The sequence below is a fragment of the Tursiops truncatus genome, chromosome X (assembly GCF_011762595.2).
Source record: "Tursiops truncatus isolate mTurTru1 chromosome X, mTurTru1.mat.Y, whole genome shotgun sequence".
Lineage (NCBI taxonomy): Eukaryota > Metazoa > Chordata > Mammalia > Artiodactyla > Delphinidae > Tursiops > Tursiops truncatus.
The window spans coordinates 118,267,891-118,287,880 of NC_047055.1; the positions used below are offsets into that span (position 1 = coordinate 118,267,891).

General features: G+C 40.3%; 1 protein-coding gene across 6 annotated transcripts in view; it reads right to left on the minus strand.

The window, feature by feature from the left end:
* Window positions 1-19,990, minus strand: part of OFD1 (OFD1 centriole and centriolar satellite protein) — a 71,510-nt gene that overhangs the window by 30,244 nt on the left and 21,276 nt on the right. For all 6 annotated transcript variants that reach the window (XM_019925591.3, XM_019925592.3, XM_073798966.1 and 3 more), the window contains 4 exons: window positions 19,449-19,568; window positions 17,795-17,850; window positions 16,155-16,246; window positions 14,929-15,118 (listed from right to left, as the gene is read on the minus strand). In XM_019925591.3, coding sequence (XP_019781150.1) covers window positions 14,929-15,118; window positions 16,155-16,246; window positions 17,795-17,850; window positions 19,449-19,568 — 458 coding nt within the window. The remainder of the gene's footprint in view (window positions 1-14,928; window positions 15,119-16,154; window positions 16,247-17,794; window positions 17,851-19,448; window positions 19,569-19,990) is intronic.

A 19,990-nucleotide genomic window follows, 5' to 3' on the forward strand; every position in this document is an offset into this window, starting at 1 on the left:
CAGCAATCATGGGAAGAGGAGAATACAAATGCAGGATATTGGAAATGCACTGGAAATTAAGAGACCAGCAACTTAAAGCAATCTTGTACATATACAGACTGCTATATCAAAACCTCATGGGAACCACAAACCAAAGATGTACAATAGATACACATACAAAAAAGAACAAGCAATCCAAACACAACACTAAAGACAGACATCAAGTCACAAGAGAACAAAAGAGGAAGGGAAGAAAAAAGACCTTCAAAAACAAAGCCAAAACAATTAACAAAACGTCAGTAAGTACATATCAGTAATTACCTTAAATGTAAATGGATTAAATGCTCCAACCAAAAGATAGACCGGCTGAATGGATACAAACACAAGACCTGTATATATGCTGTCTACAAGAACCCCACTTCAGATCTAGGGACACATACAGACTGAAAGTGAGGGGATGGTAAAATGTATTCCATGCAAATGGAAATCAAAAGAAAGCTGGAGTAGCAATAGTCATATCAGACAATATAGACTGTAAAATAAAGACTATTACAAGAGACAAAAAAGGACAGTACATAATGATCAAGGGATCAATCCAAGAAGAAGATATAACAATTTTAAGTATTTATGCACCCAACACAGGAGCAATATAGAAGGCAAATGCTCACAGCCATAAAAGGAGAAATCGACAGTAACACAGTAATAGTGGGGGACTTTAACACCCCACTTTCATCAATGGACGGATCATACAGGCAGAAGATCAATAAGGAAACACAGGCCTTATGTGACACATGAGACCAGATGGATTTAACTGATATTTATAGAACGTTCCATCTGAAAGCAGCAGAGTACACATTTTTCTCAAGTGCACATGGAACATTCTCCAGGATAGACCACATGCTTGGTCACAAAGCAAGCCTCAGTAAATTTAAGAAAAGTGAAATCATATCAAGCATCTTCTCCTACCACAACACTATGAGATTAAAAATCGACTACAACAAAACAACGAAAAAACACAAACACATGGAGGCTAAACAATATGTTACTAAACAACCAATGGATCACTGAAGAAATCAAAGAGGAAATCAAAAAATACCTAGAGACAAATGAAAATGAAAACATGACAATCCAAAAGTTATGAGATGCAACAAAAGGAGTTCTAAGAGGGAAGTTTATAGCAATACAATCTTACCTCAAGAAACAAGAAAAATCTCAAACAACCTAAGGTTACTTACACCTAGAGCCACTAGAGAAAGAACAAACAAAACACAAAGTTAGTAGAAGGAAAGAAATCATAAAGATGAGAGCAGAAATAAATGAAAGAGAGATGAAGGAAACAATAGAAGAGATCAATGAAACTAAAGGACGGTTCTTTGAAAAGATAAAGAAAATTGATAAACTTTTAGCCAGACTCATCAAGAAAAAAAGGGAGGGCTCAAATCAATAAAATTAGAAACAAAAAAGAAGTTACAACTGACACCACAGAAATACAAAGGATCATAAGAGACTACTACAACCAACTATCTACCAATAAAATGGACAACTAGAATAAATAGACAAATTCTTAGAAAGGTGAAATCTTCCAAGACTGAACCAGGAAGAAATAGAAAGTAAGAACAGACCAATCACAAGTATTGAAATTGAAACTGTGATTAAAAGACTTCCAAGAGCATAACCATCCCAAACTTCAGACAATACTACAAAGCTACAGTAATCAAAACAGCATGGCATTGGCACAAAAACAAACATATGGATCAATGGAACAGAACAGAGAGCCCCAAAATAAACCCACACACCTATGGTCAATTAATCTTCGACAGAGGAGGCAAGAATATACAACGGAAAAAAGACAGACTCTTCAGCAACTGGTGTTGGGGAAGTTGGACAGCTGCATGTAAATCAATGAAGTTACAACACGACCTCTCACCATACACAAAAATAAACTCAAAATGGCTTAAAGACTTAAACATAGGCTATGACACCATAAAATGTCTAGAAGACAACAGGGGCAAAACATTCTGACATAAATCGTACCAACGTTTTCTTAGGTCTCCCAAGGCAATAGAAATAAAAGCAAAAATAAACAAATGGGACCTAATCAAACTTACAAGCTTCTGCACAGCAAAGGAAACTGTAAACAAAACGAAAAGACAACGTACAGAATGGGAGAAAATATTTGCAAATGATGCGACTGTCAAGGGCTTAATTTCCAAAATATACAAACAGCTCACACAGCTCGACAACAAAAGAACAAACAATGGAACCGAAAAATTGGCAGAAGACTGAAGTAGACATTTCTCCAAAAAATAAATAGAGGGGGCCAATAGGCACATGAAAAGATGCTCAATATGGCTGACTATTAGAGAAATGCAAATCAAAACCACAATGAGGTACCATCGCACAGTGGTCAGAATGGCCATTATTAAAAAGTCTACAAATGACAAATTGCTGGAGAGGATGTGGAGAAAACGGAACCCTCCTACACTGTTGGTGGGAATGTAAGTCGGTGCAGCCACTGTGGAAAACAGTATGGAGGTTTCTCAGAAAACTAAAAATAGAATTACCATATGATCCAGCAATCCCACTCCTGGGCATATATCTGGAGAAAACTCTAATTAAAAAAGATACATGCACCCTTATGTTCATAGCAGCACTATTCACAATAGCCAAGACATGGAAACAACCTAAATATCCATCAAGAGATGAATGGATAAGAGATGATGTGGTACATATATACAATGGAATATTACTCAGCCATGAAAAAGAACGAAATAATGCCATTTGCAACAACACAGATGCAACTAGAGATTATCATACTAAGTGAAGTAAGTCTGAAAGAGAAAAACAAATACCATATGATATCACTTATATGTGCAATATAAAATATGACATGTAAAGCAACTATACTCCAATAAAAATTTTGTTTGTTTGTTTTTGCGGTACGCGGGCCTCTCACTGTTGTGGCCTCTCCCGTTGTGGAACACAGGCTCCGGACGTGCAGGCTCCAGACGCACAGGCTCAGCGGCCATGGCTCACGGGCCCAGCCGCTCCACGGCATGTGGGATCTTCCTGGACTGGGGCACGAACCCATGTCCCCTGCATCAGCAGGCAGACTCTCAACCACTGCACCACCAGGGAAGCCCAAAAATTAATTTAAAAAACTAAAATAGGGGAAGGCGGAAGATGGCGGAAGAGTAAGACGCGGAGATCACCTTCCTCCCCACAGATACACCAGAAATACAACTACACGTGGAACAACTCCTACAGAACACCTACTGAAGGCTGGCAGAAGACCTCAGACCTCCCAAAAGGCAAGAAACTCCCCACGTACCTGGGTAGGGCAAAAGAAAAAACAGAGACAAAAGAATAGGGACGGCACCTGCACCAGTGGGAGGGAGCTGTGAAGGAGGAAAAGTTTCCACACTCTAGGAAGCCCCTTCGCGGGCGGAGACTGCGGGAGGCGGAGGGGGGAGCTTCGAAGCTGCGGAGGAGTGCACAGCAACGGGTGCGGAGGGCAAAGCGGGGAGATTCCCGCACAGAGGATCGGTGCCGACCGGCACTCACCAGCCCGAGAGGCTTGTCTGCTCACCCGCCGGGGCGGGCGGGGCTGCGAGCTGAGGCCGGAGCGCAGGGAGAGGACTGGGGTTGGCGGCTTGAACATAGCCTGAAGGGGTTAGTGCACCAGAGCTAGCCGGGAGGGAGTCCGGGGAAAAGCCTGCACCTGCAGAAGAGGCAGGAGACTTTTCCTTCCCTCTTTGTTTTCTGGGGCGTGAGGAGAGGGGTTTAAGAACGCTGCTTAAAGGAACTCCAGAGACGGGCGCGAGCCGCGGCTAAAAGCGCGAACCCCAGAGACGGGCGCGAGCCGCGGCTGAAAGCGCGGACCCCAGAGACGGGCGCGAGCCGCGGCTGAAAGCGCGGAATCCAGAGACGGGCGCGAGCCGCGGCTGAAAGCGCGGAATCCAGAGGCAGGCGCGAGCCGCGGCTGAAAGCGCGGAATCCAGAGACGGGCGCGAGCCGCGGCTGAAAGCGCGGAATCCAGAGACGGGCGCAAGCCGCGGCTAAAAGCGCGGACCCCAGAGGCGGGCGGGAGACGTTAAGGCTGCTGCTGCCGCCACCGAGGGGCCTGTGTGCGAGCACAGGTCACTCTCCACACCCCTCCTCCGCGGAGCCTGTGCAGCCCGCCACTGCCGGGTTCCCGGGATCCAGGGACAACATCCCCGGGAGAGCGCACAGCGCGCCTCAGGCTGGTGCAAAGTCACGCCGGCCTTTGCCACCGCAGGCCCGCCCCGCACTCTGTGCCCCTTCGTCCCCGCCGGCCTGAGTGCGCCAGAGCCCCCAATCAGCGGCTCTTTTAACCCCATCCTGTCTGAGCAAAAAACAGACGCCCTCCAGCGATCTACACGCAGTGGCAGGGCCAAATCCAAAGCTTAGCCCTGGGAGCTGTGAGAACAAAGAAGAGAAAGGGAAATCTCTCCCAGCAGCCTCAGAAGCAGCGGATTAAAGCTCCACAATCAACTTGATGTACCCTGCATCTGTGGAATACCTGAATAGACAACCAATCATCCCAAATTAAGGAAGTGGACTTTAGGAGCAAGATCTATGATTTTTCCCCCTTTCCTCTTTTTGTGAATGTGTATGTGTATGCTTCTGTGTGAGATCTTGTCTGTATAGTCTTGCTTCCACCATTTGTCCTAGGGTTCTATCCGTCCATGTTTTTTTTTTTTAATTTTTTTTCTTAATAATTAATTTTAATAACCTTATTACACTTTACCTTCGTTCTTTCTTTCTTTCTTTCCGTCCTTCCTTCCCTCCTTTAGACAACGAATCATCCCAAATTGAGGAGGTGGTCTCTGACAGCAAGATTTAGGATTTTTCCCCATTTACCTCTTTTAGTGAGGGTGTATGTGTATGCTTCTGTGTAAGATTTTGTCTGTATAGCTTTGCTTCCAACATTTGTCCTAAGGTTCTTTCCGTCCCTTTTTTTTTTTTTCTAAATAAGAAGTTTTTAATTCAATAACTTTATTATACTTTATTTTATTTTTACTGTATCTTCTTTCTTTCTGTCTTTTTTCCTTCTTTCCCTCCTTCCTTCCTTCCTCCCTCCCTCCCTCCCTCCCTCCTTTCTTTCCTTCTTGCCTTCTTTCCTTCTTTGCTTCTTTCTTTCTTTCTTCCTTCCTTCCTACCCTCCTTTCCTTCTTTCTTTCCTCATACTTCTACTAATTCCCTCTACTTTTTCTCCCTTTTATCCTGAGCCTGTGGATGAAAAGCTTTTGGTGCTCCAGCCAGGAGGCAGGGCTCTGCCTCTGAGGTAGGACAGCCAACTTCAGGACACTGATCAACAAGAGACCTCCCAGCTCCACATAATATCAAACGGCGAAAATCTCCCAGAGACCTCCATCTTAACACCAGCACCCAGCTTCACTCAACGACCAGCAAGCCACAGTGCTGGAAAACCTATGCCAAACAACTAGCAAAACAGGAACACAACCCCACCCATTAGCAGAGAGGCTGCCTAAAATCATAATAAGGCCACAGACACCCCCAAACACACCACCAGACGTGAACCTGCCTACTAGAGAGACAAGATCCAGCCTCATCCACCACAACACAGGCACTAGCCCCCTCCACCAGGAAGCCTACACAACCCACTGAACCAACCTTAGCCACTGGAGACAGACATCAAAAACAGGAGGAACTACAAACCTGCAGCCTGCAAAAACGAGACCCCAAACACAGTAAGATAAGCAAAATGAGAAGACAGAAAAACACACAGCAGATGAAGGAGCAAGATAAAAACCCACCAGACCTAACAAATGAAGAGGAAATAGGCAGTCTACCTGAAAGAGAATTCAGAATAATGATAGTAAGGTTGATCCGAAATCTTGGAGATAGAATGGACAATAGACTGGACAAAATGCAAGAATCAGTTAACAAGGACCTAGAAGAACTAAAGATGAAACAAGCAACGATGAACAACACAATAAATGAAATTAAAAGTACTCTAGATGGGATCAATAGCAGAATAACTGAGGCAGAAGAACGGATAAGTGACCTGGAAGATAAAATAGTGGAAATAACTACTGCAGAGCAGAATAAAGAAAAAAGAATGAAAAGAACTGAGGACAGTCTCAGAGACCTCTGGGACAACATTAAACGCACCAACATTCGAATTATAGGGGTTCCAGAAGAAGAAGAGAAAAAGAAAGGGACTGAGAAAATATTTGAAGAGATTATAGTTGAAAACTTCCCTAATATGGGAAAGGAAATAGTTAATCAAGTCCAGGAAGCACAGAGAGTCCCATACAAGATAAATACAAGGAGAAATACGCCAAGACACATATTAATCAAACTGTCAAAAATTAAATACAAAGAAAGCATATTAAAAGCAACAAGGGAAAAACAACAAATAACACATAAGGGAATCCCCATAAGGTTAACAGCTGATCTCTCAGCAGAAACCCTACAAGCCAGAAGGGAGTGGCAGGACATACTGAAAGTGATGAAGGAGAAAAACATGCAGCCAAGACTACTCTACCCAGCAAGGATCTCATTCAGATTTGATGGAGAAATTAAAACCTTTACAGACAAGCAAAAGCTGAGAGAGTTCAGCACCACCAAACCAGCTTTACAACAAATGCTAAAGGATCTTCTCTAGGCAAGAAACACAAGAGAAGGGAAAGACCTATAATAACGAACCCAAAACAATTTAGAAAATGGGAATAGGAACATACATATCGATAATTACCTTAAATGTAAATGGACTAAATGCTCCCACCAAAAGACACAGATTAGCTGAATGGATACAAAAACAAGACCCTTATATATGCTGTCTACAAGAGACCCACTTCAGACCTAGAGACACATACAGACTGAAAGTAAGGGGATGGAAAAAGATATTCCATGCAAATGGAAGCCAAAAGAAAGCTGGAGTAGCAATTCTCATATCAGACAAAATAGACTTTAAAATAAGGACTATTAAAAGAGACAAAGAAGGACACTACATAATGATCAAGGGATCGATCCAAGAAGAAGATATAACAATTGTAAATATTTATGCACCCAACATAGGAGCACCTCAATACATAAGGCAAATACTAACAGCCATAAAAGGGGAAATCGACAGTAACACATTCATAGTAGGGGACTTAAACACCCCACTTTCACCCATGGACAGATCATCCAAAATGAAAATAAATAAGGAAACACAAGCTTTAAATGATACATTAAACAAGATGGACTTAATTGATATTTATAGGACACTCCATCCAAAAACAACAGAATACACATTTTTCTCAAGTGCTCATGGAACATTCTCCAGGATAGATCATATCTTAGGTCACAAATCAAGCCTTGGTAAATTTAAGAAAATTGAAATTGTATCAAGTATCTTTTCTGACCACAACGCCATGAGACTAGATATCAATTACAGGAAAAGATCTGTAAAAAATACAAACACATGGAGGCTAAACAATACACTACTTAATAATGAAGAGATCACTGAAGAAATCAAAGAGGAAATCAAAAAATACCTAGAAACAAATGACAATGGAGACACAACGACCCAAAACCTGTGGGATGCAGCAAAAGCAGTTCTAAGGGGGAAGTTTATAGCAATACAAGCCCACCTTAAGAAGCAGGAAACATCTCGAATAAACAACCTAACCTGGCACCTCAAGCAATTAGAGAAAGAAGAACAAAAAAACCCCAAAGCTAGCAGAAGGAAAGAAATCATAAAAATCAGATCAGAAATAAATGAAAAAGAAATGAAGGAAACAATAGCAAAGATCAATAAAACTAAAAGCTGGTTCTTTGAGAAGATAAACAAAATAGATAAACCACTAGCCAGACTCATCAAGAAAAAAAGGGAGAAGACTCAAATCAATAGAATTAGAAATGAAAAAGGAGAGGTAACAACTGACACTGCAGAGATAAAAGAGATCATGAGAGATTACTACAAACAACTCTATGCCAATAAAATGGACAATCTGGAAGAAATGGACAAATTCTTAGAAATGCACAACCTGCCAAGACTGAATCAGGAAGAAATAGAAAATATGAACAGACCAATCACAAGCACTGAAATTGAAACTGTGATTAAAAATCTTCCAACAAAGAAAAGCCCAGGACCAGATGGCTTCACAGGCGAATTCTATCAAACATTTAGAGAAGAGCTAACACCTATCCTTCTCAAACTCTTCCAAAATATAGCAGAGGGAGGACCACTCCCTAACTCCTTCTACGAGGCCACCATCACCTTGATACCAAAACCAGACAAGGATGTCACAAAGAAAGAAAACTACAGGCCAATATCACTGATGAACATAGATGCAAAAATCCTCAACAAAATACTAGCAAACAGAATCCAACAGCACATTAAAAGGATCATACACCATGATCAAGTGGGGTTTATTCCAGGAATGCAAGGATTCTTCAATATACGCAAATCTATCAATGTGATAAACCATATTAACAAATTGAAGGAGAAAAACCATATGATCATCTCAATAGATGCAGAGAAAGCTTTTGACAAAATTCAACACCCATTTATGATAAAAACCCTGCAGAAAGTAGGCATAGAGGGAACTTTCCTCAACATAATAAAGGCCATATATGACAAGCCCACAGCAAACATCATCCTCAATGGTGAAAAACTGAAAGCATTTCCACTAAGATCAGGAACAAGACAAGGTTGCCCACTCTCACCACTATTATTCAACATTGTTTTGGAAGTTTTAGCCACAGCAATCAGAGAAGAAAAGGAAATAAAAGGAATCCAAATTGGAAAAGAAGAAGTAAAGCTGTCACTGTTTGCAGATGACATGATCCTATACATAGAGAACCCTAAAGATGCTACCAGAAAACTACTAGAGCTAATCAATGAATTTGGTAAAGTGGCAGGATACAAAATTAATGCACAGAAATCTCTGGCATTCCTATATACTAATGATGAAAAATCTGAAAGTGAAATCAAGAAAACACTCCCATTTACCATTGCAACAAAAAGAATAAAATATCTAGGAATAAACCTACCTAAGGAGACAAAAGACCTGTATGCAGAAAATTATAAGACACTGATGAAAGAAATTAAAGATGATATAAATCGATGGAGAGATATACCATGTTCTTGGATTGGAAGAATCAACATTGTGAAAATGACTCTACTACCCAAAGCAATCTATAGATTCAATGCAATCCCTATCAAACTACCACTGGCATTTTTCACAGAACTAGAACAAAAAATTTCACAATTTGTATGGAAACACAAAAGACCCCGAATAGCCAAAGCAATCTTGAGAACGAAAGAAGGAACTGGAGGAATCAGGCTCCCTGACTTCAGACTATACTACAAAGCTACAGTCATCAAGACGGTATGGTACTGGCACAAAAACAGAAAGATAGATCAATGGAACAGGATAGAAAGCCCAGAGATAAACCCATGCACATATGGACACCTTATCTTTGATAAAGGTGGCAGTAATGTACAATGGAGAAAGGACAGCCTCTTCAATAAGTGGTGCTGGGAAAACTGGACAGGTACATGTAAAAGTATGAGATTAGATCACTCCCTAACACCATACACAAAAATAAGCTCAAAATGGATTAAAGACCTAAATGTAAGGCCAGAAACTATCAAACTCTTAGAGGAAAACATAGGCAGAACACTCTATGACATAAATCAAAGCAAGATCCTTTCTGACCCACCTCCTAGAGTAATGGAAATAAAAACAAAAATAAACAAATGGGACCTAATGAAACTTCAAAGCTTTTGCACAGCAAAGGAAACCATAAACAAGACCAAAAGACAACCCTCAGAATGGGAGAAAATTTTTGCAAATGAAGCAACCGACAAAGGATTAATCTCCAAAATTTACAAGCAGCTCATGCAGCTCAATAACAAGAAAACAAACAACCCAATCCAAAAATGGGCAGAAGACCTAAATAGACATTTCTCCAAAGAAGATATACAGACTGCCAACAAACACATGAAAGAATGCTCAACATCATTAATCATTAGAGAAATGCAAATCAAAACTACAATGAGATATCATCTCACACCAGTCAGAATGGCCATCATCAAAAAATCTAGAAACAATAAATGCTGGAGAGGGTGTGGAGAAAAGGGAACACTCTTGCACTGCTGGTGGGAATGTGAATTGGTTCAGCCACTATGGAGAACAGTATGGAGGTTCCTTAAAAAACTACAAATAGAACTACCATATGACCCAGCAATCCCACTACTGGGCATATACCCTGAGAAAACCAAAATTCAAAAAGAGTCATGTACCAAAATGTTCATTGCAGCTCTATTTACAATAGCCCGGAGATGGAAACAACCTAAGTGCCCGTCATCGGATGAATGGATAAAGAAGATGTGGCACATATATACAACGGAATATTACTCAGCCATAAAAAGAAACGAAATTGAGCTATTTGTAATGAGGTGGATAGACCTAGAGTCTGTCATACAGAGTGAAGTAAGTCAGAAAGAAAAAGACAAATACCGTATGCTAACACATATATATGGAATTTAAGAAAAAAATGTCATGAAGAACCTAGGGGTAAAGCAGGAATAAAGACGCAGACCTCTTAGAGAACGGACTTGAGGTTATGGGGAGGGGGAAGGGTGAGCTGTGACAGGGCAAGAGAGAGTCATGGGCATATACATAGTAACAAACGCAGTAAGGTAGATAGCTAGTGGGAAGCAGCCGCATGGCACAGGGATATTGGCTCGGTGCTTTGTGACAGCCTGGAGGGGTGGGATGGGGAGGGTGGGAGGGAGGGAGACGCAACAGGGAAGACATATGGGAACATATGTTTATGTATGACTGATTCACTTTGTTATAAAGCAGAAACTAACACACCATTGTAAAGCAATTATACCCCAATAAAGATGTTAAAAAAAAAAAAAAAAAAAAACTGTAGTGTCCTGTGTATAGCTATAGTCATCTAAATAAAGTTCTGCAAAGTAAAAAAAAAAAAAAAAAAAACTAAAATAAAAGGTTAAGTGACTTGAAAGAAGTAAAAAATAAAATGAAATATGACACTTATCTATGAAAGAGGAACAAAATCAGGGACATAGAGAATAGACTGGTGGTTGCCAAGGGGGTGAGGGGGGGTGGGAGAGGGTAGGAGTGGGACTTTGGGATTAGCAGATGCAAACTGGTATATACAGAATGGATAAACGACAAGATCCTACTGTATAGCACAGGGAACTATATTCAATATCCTGTGATGAACCATAATGGAAAGGAATACTAAAAAGAATGTATATATATCTAGAATTGAGTCACTTTGCTATACAGCAGTAATTAATGCAACATTGTAATTCAACTATACTTCAATAAAAAATAAGACACACACACACACAAAAACTAACAACAAACAAAATCCAGGACTAGATGGCTTCACAGGCAAATTCTATGAAACATTTAGAGAAGAGTTAACACACCTATCATTCTGAGACTATTCCAAAAAACTGCAGAAGGAACACTCGCAAACTCATTTCATGAGGCCATCATCACCCTCACACCAAAACCAGACAAGGATACCACAAGAAAAGTACAGGCCAATATCACTGATGAGCATAGATGCAAAAATCCTCAACAAAATACTAGCAAACTGAATCAATCCAACAATACATTAAATGGACCATACACCACGATCAAGTGGGATTTATCCCAGGGTTGCAAGGATTTTTCAATATCCATAAATCGATCAGTGACGAACAAATACTATATGATCATCTCAATAGATGTAGAGAAAGCTTTTGACAAAATTCAACACCCATTTATGATAAAAACTCTACAGAAAGTGGGTATAGAGGGAACCTACCTCAACATAATAAAGGCCATCTATGACAAACCCACAGCTAACATCATACTGAACAGTGAAAAGCTGAAAGCATTACCTCTTAGATCAGGAACAAGACAAGGATATGCACTCTCACCACTTTGAAACAACATTGCTGTGCATAGGACTTCCAAAACTATCAGAGAAGAGAAAGATATAAAAGGAATCCAAACTGGAAAAGAAGTAAAACTGTCACTGTTTGCAGATGACATGATACTATACGTAGAAAATCCTTAAGATGCTACCAGAAAACTTACTAGAGCTCATCCATGAATTCAGTAAAGGTGCACCTTTACTGAAACAATCCCATTTACCATTACATCAAAAAGAATAAAATACCTAGGAATAAACCTACCTAAGGAGGCAAAGGACCTGTACTCTGAAAACTATAAGATGCTGATAAAAGAAACTGAAGATGACATAAACAGATAGAAAGATATACCATGTTTTTGGATTGGAAGAATCAATATTGTCAAAATGACTATACTACCCAAGGAAATCTACAGATTCAATGCAATCCGTATCAAATTACCAATGGCATTTTTCACAGAACTAGAAGAAAAAAAATTTTCATTTGTACAGAAATACAAAAGACCCCGAATAGCCAAAGCAAACCTGAGCAAGAAAAACGCAACTGAAGGGACTTCCCTGGTGGTGCAGTGGTTAAGAATCCGCCTGCCAATGCAGGGGACACAGGTTCAAGCCCTGCTCCAGGAAAATCCCACATGCCGCGGAGCAACTAAGCCTATGTGCCACAACTACTGAGCCTGCACTCTAGAGCCCACGAGCCACAACTACCAAAACCTGCGCGCCTAGAGTCCGTGCTCCGCAACAAGAGAAGCCACCACAATGAGAAGCCCATGCATCACAACAAAGAGTAGCCCCCACTCGCCACAATTAGAGAAAGCCCGCTCACTGCAACGAAGACCAAACGCAGCCAAATAAATAACTTAATTAAACTAAAAAAATTTAAAAAAAAAAAGAAAGAAAAAGAAAAACGGAACTGGAGCAGTCAGACTCCCTGACTTCAGACTATACTACAAAGCTACAATAATCAAAACAGTATGGTACTGGCACAAAAACAGAAATATAGCTCAATGAACAGGAAAGCCCAGAAATAAACCCATGACCCTATGGTCAATTAATCTACAACAAAGGAACAAGAATATACAATGGAGAAAAGACAGTCTTTTCACCAAGTGGTGCTGGCAAAAGTGGACAGTTACATGTAAACGAATGAGATTAAAACATTCTCTAACACCGTACACAAAAATAAACTCAAAATGGATTGAAGACCTAAATGTAAGGCCAGATATTATAAAACTCTTAGAGAAAAACATAGGCAGAACACTCTGACATAAACTGCAGTAGTATCTTTTTGGATCCACCTCCTACAGTAATGAAAATTAAAAAAAACAGAAAAAACAAATGGGACCTAATTAAACTTAAAAGGTTTTGCACAGCAAAGGAAACCATAAACAAAATGAAAAGACAACCCACAGAATGGGAGAAAACGTTTGCGAATGAAGCAACCGACAAGGGATTAATCTCCAACATATACAAACAGCTTGTGCAGCTCAAACAACCCAATCAAAAAATGGGAAAAATATTTAAATAGACACTTCTCCAAAGACATACAGATGGCCAACAGGCACATGAAAAGATGCTCAACTTTGCTAGTTTTTAGAGAAATGCAAATCAAAACTACAATGAGATATCACCTCACACCAGTCATAATGGCCATCATCAAAATGTCTATAAACAGGGCTTCCCTGGTGGCGCGGTGGTTAAGAATCCGCCTGCCAATGCAGGGGACACGGGTTCGAGCCCTGGTCCAGGAAGAGCCCACATGCTGCGGAGCAACTAAGCCCACGCGCCACAACTACTGAGTCTGTGCTCTAGAACCCACGAGCCACAACTACTGAAGCCCGCACACCTAGAGGCCATGATCCACAACAAGAGAAGCCACTGCAATGAGAAGCCTGTGCACCACAATGAAGAGGAGCCCCCGCTCTCTGCAACTAAAGAAAGCCCACGTGGAGCAACAAAGACCCAACTCAGCCAAAAATAAAATAAATAATAAGTTTAAAAAAAAAAAGAAAAAATTCCTTTAAAAAAACTGTCTATAAACAATCAATGCTAGAGAGTGTGTGGAGAAAAGGGAACCCGCCTACACTGTTGGTGGGAATGTAAATTGGTTCAACCACTATGGAGAACAGTGTGGAGGTTCCTTCAAAAACTAAAAACAAAACTACCATATGATCCAGCAACCACACTCCTGGGCATACATCCAGAGAAAACCATAAATCCAAAAGATATATGCACCTCAGTGTTCACTGCAGCACTATTTACAGTAGCCAAGACATGGAAGTGACTGAAATGTCCATCAACAGAGGAATGGATAAAGAAGATGTGTTACATATATACAATGGAATATTACTCAGACATAAAAAGAACAAAATAATGCCATTTGCAACAACATGGATGCAACTAGGGAATATCATAACTAAGTGGAATAAGTCAGACAGAAAAGACAAATATCTTATGATGTCACTTATATGTGGAATCTAAAAAAACGATACAAATGAACTTATTTACAAAACAGAAACAGACAGAGTTTGAAAACAAACTTATCAAAGGGGAAAGTCGGGGGGAGGGATAAAATTAGGAGTTTGGGATTAACATACGCACACTACCATATGTAAAATAGATAATCAACAAGGACACACTGTATAGCATAGGGAACTCTGCTCAATGATCTGTAATAAGCTATATGGGAAAAAAAATCTGAAAAAGAATGGATATGTGTATACATATAACTGAATCCCTTTGCTGTATACCTGAAACTAACAAAACACTGTAAATCAACTACACATTGTAAATCAACTATATTCTAATAAAAAATAAACATTAAATTTAAAAAAATGTTTCTTCTTACGCTACAAATTATGGAATAGCAAGCAAAAAGAAAGGAATTTCAATCTCAGAATCTTAACTTTATAAAATCTTCCCAATTGAAGCCTCGCTTAGAGGAGTTTCCTAATATGAACGTAACATGCATTACAAACACAGGCAAATCAGAAAAAAAAAAAGACTTACGGTTTAGGAGATTCAAGTTTTCACTTTTCACGTCTTCCAGTTGTCGTTTAAGTAGTTTATTTTGCGCCTCAAGCTCCAGGTTCTCTTCTTTCAGTAGTGAATAGTTGCTCATCTCTTTAACCTTCTTGCTCAGCATGTGGTTTTGCTTTGTTAATGAAAAACACTGAGCTTTGACGGACTCCAACTCAAGCTGGAATTGGAAAAGGAAAACTTGTACTTGAACAGTGACTTTACAGGACTGCACAGGTAGATGCTGGTGGGCTGCTCTCAGCTGGGCAGCATAATTTAATTTCGGTCACTTGACTGAAGTGTCGTTTTCTTCAACAAGACAACCCTAACTACAACTTCTGCCCTGGAGCTGGGGATGGGGCAAGTTCATCCAACTCAATTTATGCAGAACCCTGTCCTACAAAGCAAGTCTTTTGGATTATCACCCCATTTTCCAGATGCAACTAAGGACCAAAAAGCCATCACAGAGTTAATAATATGTCTATTTTTTAATATGAAAAGGTAAGACCGATACCAATAACATGCTGTGAGGTGCTTTCCTTTTCTTAGTCTAATATAGCTCATGTTTGGAGACCGGAGCCTATAAAGTTCTCAAACAAGTCATCATAGTTGCAAAAATAAATTTTATATACAGAACATATTTTAAGTTCCTGAAGTTCCAGTCCTGTCCTTTGGATAGCAAGCACACACATGGACAGAAAAAAAGTAACAGTATCATGTGAAAAATGCCTCTCATTTTGCTTTAATTCGTGAGATCCTGATGTAGTGATACGAATTTTCACCTGTTGCTGAGGCGAAGGGAGAAGAGGCTGAGTAGATAATAGTATACACCAGCCACCTGCTATGGGCCAGGCACAGTAAACCAGCTCACTGAAGTCCCTCATCAACCATGGGATGTGGGCAATACCCCAGAGTTTTCGGAGAAAGGATCTGAGGTCACAGATCTTGCCCAGAGGCACACAAGCAGTGAGGGAGACACAAAGGATTCAAGGACGACTCTGGGCCGCAAACGACATGCTCCTTCTATGCTTCTCTAGGAGACTAGGATTGAAATAAGTAACTACTGAATTAAGTTCAACCGTCACCCTCTGAGTCATATAATAAACAGTCCAAACATACCAAGAGGATAACTCGAGATAAATTATGTATGACTGAAGCTAAAATTTCCTGTGTTGTCGAATAACTATTTCAAAAAAACCAATAGGCTTAACAATTACCTCAAGTTCTTTCACACGATTTACAGAACGATCTAGTTCTTCCTTTTTAAAATTAAGAGTTGCAAACTCCTCTTGGAAATGCAGAGCTTTTTCTGAAAGACAGAGCCAACCAACTAAACATCATAAAGTTTTCCCAGTGAATACAAAACTCATTTAATCATTTATAGCCAGTATGTCAGATCTAATGACCATTATTTCATCATCTAAAATAGCAGAGGGAATTCCCTGGCAGCCCAGAGGTCAGGACTCTACGTTTTTACTGCCGAGGGTGCGGGTTTGATCCTTGGTTGGGGAAGTAAGATCCAGCAAGCTGCGTTGCATGGTAAAACACACACACACACACACACACACACACACACACACACACACACACACACGTAAAATAGCAGATATTTGGGTCAAAAAAAAGAAAACATCAGCGAGCGAGTAAGTAAGCCCCATTACTCAATAGGTGATGGGAAGTTGGTTGTAATGGTCATACATGTGGTGAACTTCCTGCTACACAAGTCACCAGAGTTACACCACCTGCACAGAGTGCGGGGCCCTCATGCCGACGGTTCTGAACTTCCTTAAGACAAAGACTGCTCTGTAAGACTGTAGTTATTTGTAGTTATTATTTTGTCATTTTCACTTCATCTAACACAAGACTCTATACATATATCATCAAAAAAATCATATGCTGGGCTTCCCTGGTGGCGCAGTGGTTGAGAGTCCGCCTGCCGATGCAGGGGACACGGGTTCGTGCCCCGGTCCGGGAAGAACCCACATGCCGTGGAGCGGCTGGGCCCGTGAGCCATGGCCACTGAGCCTGCGCGTCCGGAGCCTGTGCTCCGCAATGGGGGAGGCCACAACAGTGAGAGGCCCACGTTCCGCAAAAAAAAAAAAAAAAAAATCACATGCTGACTACAGGACGGTACTAATTCCTCAAGAGGTATTAGTCTCAGCAAAGGAGCAGCCATACACACTGGGTGACCTTCTGATGGGTATCAAGCACCCAGCCCTGGTTCACTCCCAAGAATCCATTTGAAATGCCCACCAAAAGTCCTTGTTACAGGTTGGTTCCTAGAAATATACTGAAATGTAAAATGTCTGAAAGATCGAAAAATTACCCAACTTTCCTAGTCTTGGGGTAATACATATGAGTTTAGGAGGTTATATGTCAAGTTTAAATATCATGAAGCATAAATATATATTAGAAGTAAGAGAAATAAGAAACCAGGTCACAGAGGACAGAGAAGTTAAAATTTTCCCGAAGTAAAAAATGAAATCTCTCATGGCTTAGAGTAATATTAACCGAGGGAAATAAGTTGCTGCCACCTTCCTGCCATCACAGATTTATTCATCAAAATATACTGAAATAAAATTGAATAAAATTCTACCGATAAATTACTGATCTTTGAGAATATACAAAAGGTTAAACATGAAGGTTTGCAAAAACACAGTGAAAGACAGTGATTATTTTTTTCATTTTGTAAAATTAAAAGGACAAAAAATGTGTCAGTTTATAGCAACAATGAAGTGGAAGGTACATATATTTTGGATTACAGAACAGACCCAACTTAGGAAGCTGATAACCTGCATCGAAACTGAGAAGTACAGCTTTTTTTCCCACCAAGGGTCACCTTTATTCTTCCTCTTACCTTCAATCAATCTATTAGTTCTAGCGATGCAGTCCTCCTTCAGTTCAAGTTGATACCTGAGAAATAGAAGGATGGAAAATGAGTTCCTGGTCACCTTCCTAGACAGACTGCTATCAGTACCTGAGCTTATCTATGGCACCAGGGCACCGAAGGGCACTGAACAGGACAATGCATGAACTTCAAGGTCACTCAGTACTAAGGCCAGGGATCCGAATCCTGGCTATAAAAGGTCCAGTAAAATCCTGCTGCAATCCTGTAAACTCAAGCACAAAATGAAGGGTCATGTTATTGAGGTTACAGAGGGCACTGTTTCTCAGTTGGTGTCCGCTGACGCAAGAAAGTAAATTTAGTTACTTTTACACTGTACACAACAGACTTTAAATCCCAAAGGATAACAAGCCAGTCGCTTCCAATCCACCTATCCTGCTTCCCCACCCCCAAGCAGGATAAGAACTTTCCCCCTCAGGAACTGAGCACAGTACTGAGAGCCACTGCCAACAGAATTATATACGGATTGGCGATACCGAAAGGCACGTTTTCATGGAATTTTACTATCTCCACCAGCTATTACCAGCTGACTTTCTGGTTCAGAGATGAGAGAAAGGAAAGAAGCACTCCTGTGGTGAATATCCTCCGAAACCCAACAATTGCCAAAGTCATACTGAGGACACCCACGGCCAGACAAAGACATCAATACCTAACAGTTCCCTACTCCATGGCTATGTCAAGCTAACATACACACTTTTATTGATTTATTCCTGGAAGTTTAACAACTACAGATTCTTCAGAGCTTACTGCTGTACTAGAGGAGCGGACGTAAAATATGAGGATAAAATCTATATCATGTCAAAACTGATACACGGAGAAGTGCTATATTTTTATTAGAATTATTTTAAAGAAAAACCTCAAAAAACCTTTGAAGGTACTACATAATGGACTATCAATGCCAAATTATGGACAAAGCAGTAGAGAGGCCGATGATTAAGAAATACCCAGAGCTGCTGAGCACTGGAGAGAAAAGTTACCATATATGGGCTTAATGGCTCTGCACTAAGATACTATTCACCAGAACACAGCAAAACTCAGACTATTCACCCGAACACAGCAAAACTCAGACTACAGCAAAGCCATAGTATCAGAGTTGTCCGTATTTTCCTTTTCCTATATCATTTTTTCCTTTATATAGTTAATTCTAGTTTCTTTCGATTCCGGCTTTGCAGAATCTTGAAGGAATACAGATCGACAAATACTTTAACCAATAAGCAGAATAATTCATAAATTATTAGACATCCCCATCTTAATGGCACTATGAGTGGGGTAGAGGAAAAGATAAAAGTGACGATAATTCCCATTTTATAGCTTTTCAGCAAGTTACAAGGTGCCCTAAGAAATTCAAGCAAATCACAGGCCCTCAATAAATACCAGAGGAGAGACAAGAGTGAACAGAGGATGCTATTCTCTGTACTGTATCTTTTTAAAACCATCTTAACTCAAATACTCATGGGAAAGGCTTGACTGCCAATGAAAACACGTATTTTTTTTAAATACTGGATTTTGCCATAAAATATTAGTCTTATCTAGTTCATTAGTGTTGCTGTGTTTCCATCAACTTAATTCAAACATGATACTTTTTTTAAAGACGCCAAAGAATTACTTTAGAAGTTCATTCTTGAGCTTTTGGTCATAGGCCTCCTCAATACGCTTTATATTCAGCTCCCGCCTCCTAAGCCCGTCAGTCATGCTTCTGTTTTTTTCTTCTTGTAGCTTCTGGGCCCTGAAATTAGCAAAAACAGATAAGGCAAATCAGCAAACTTTAATACTTGAAGAATTTAGGGGAAAAAGATACCATGTGTTTCTAGCTCCACAGACTCAACTGTTCTGTGCCTGTCACAGCTGTGGGGAGTAAATGCGAACGAAGAGCCAGAAGTCTCCCACCTCTTTTATAATGAGCTGACCTAGTGACGATGGATCTGAACTAGCAAATGGAGCTCTACGGTGGCATCTGGCTGGCGGGAGTGGGAAAGTGCCAAAACCAAAGTGGTTTCTCACAGGAGATGGTTCGGACTTAAAAAAAAGGTCATAAGTGGAAAGTAGCCATAATCAATTCAGGGGTGAAAGAATGATGTTTTTTGTTACAAAGCTACAAACCAAACTTCAGCTAGCGCACTTAAGTGCTTGTTTCTTCTATAATAGTGT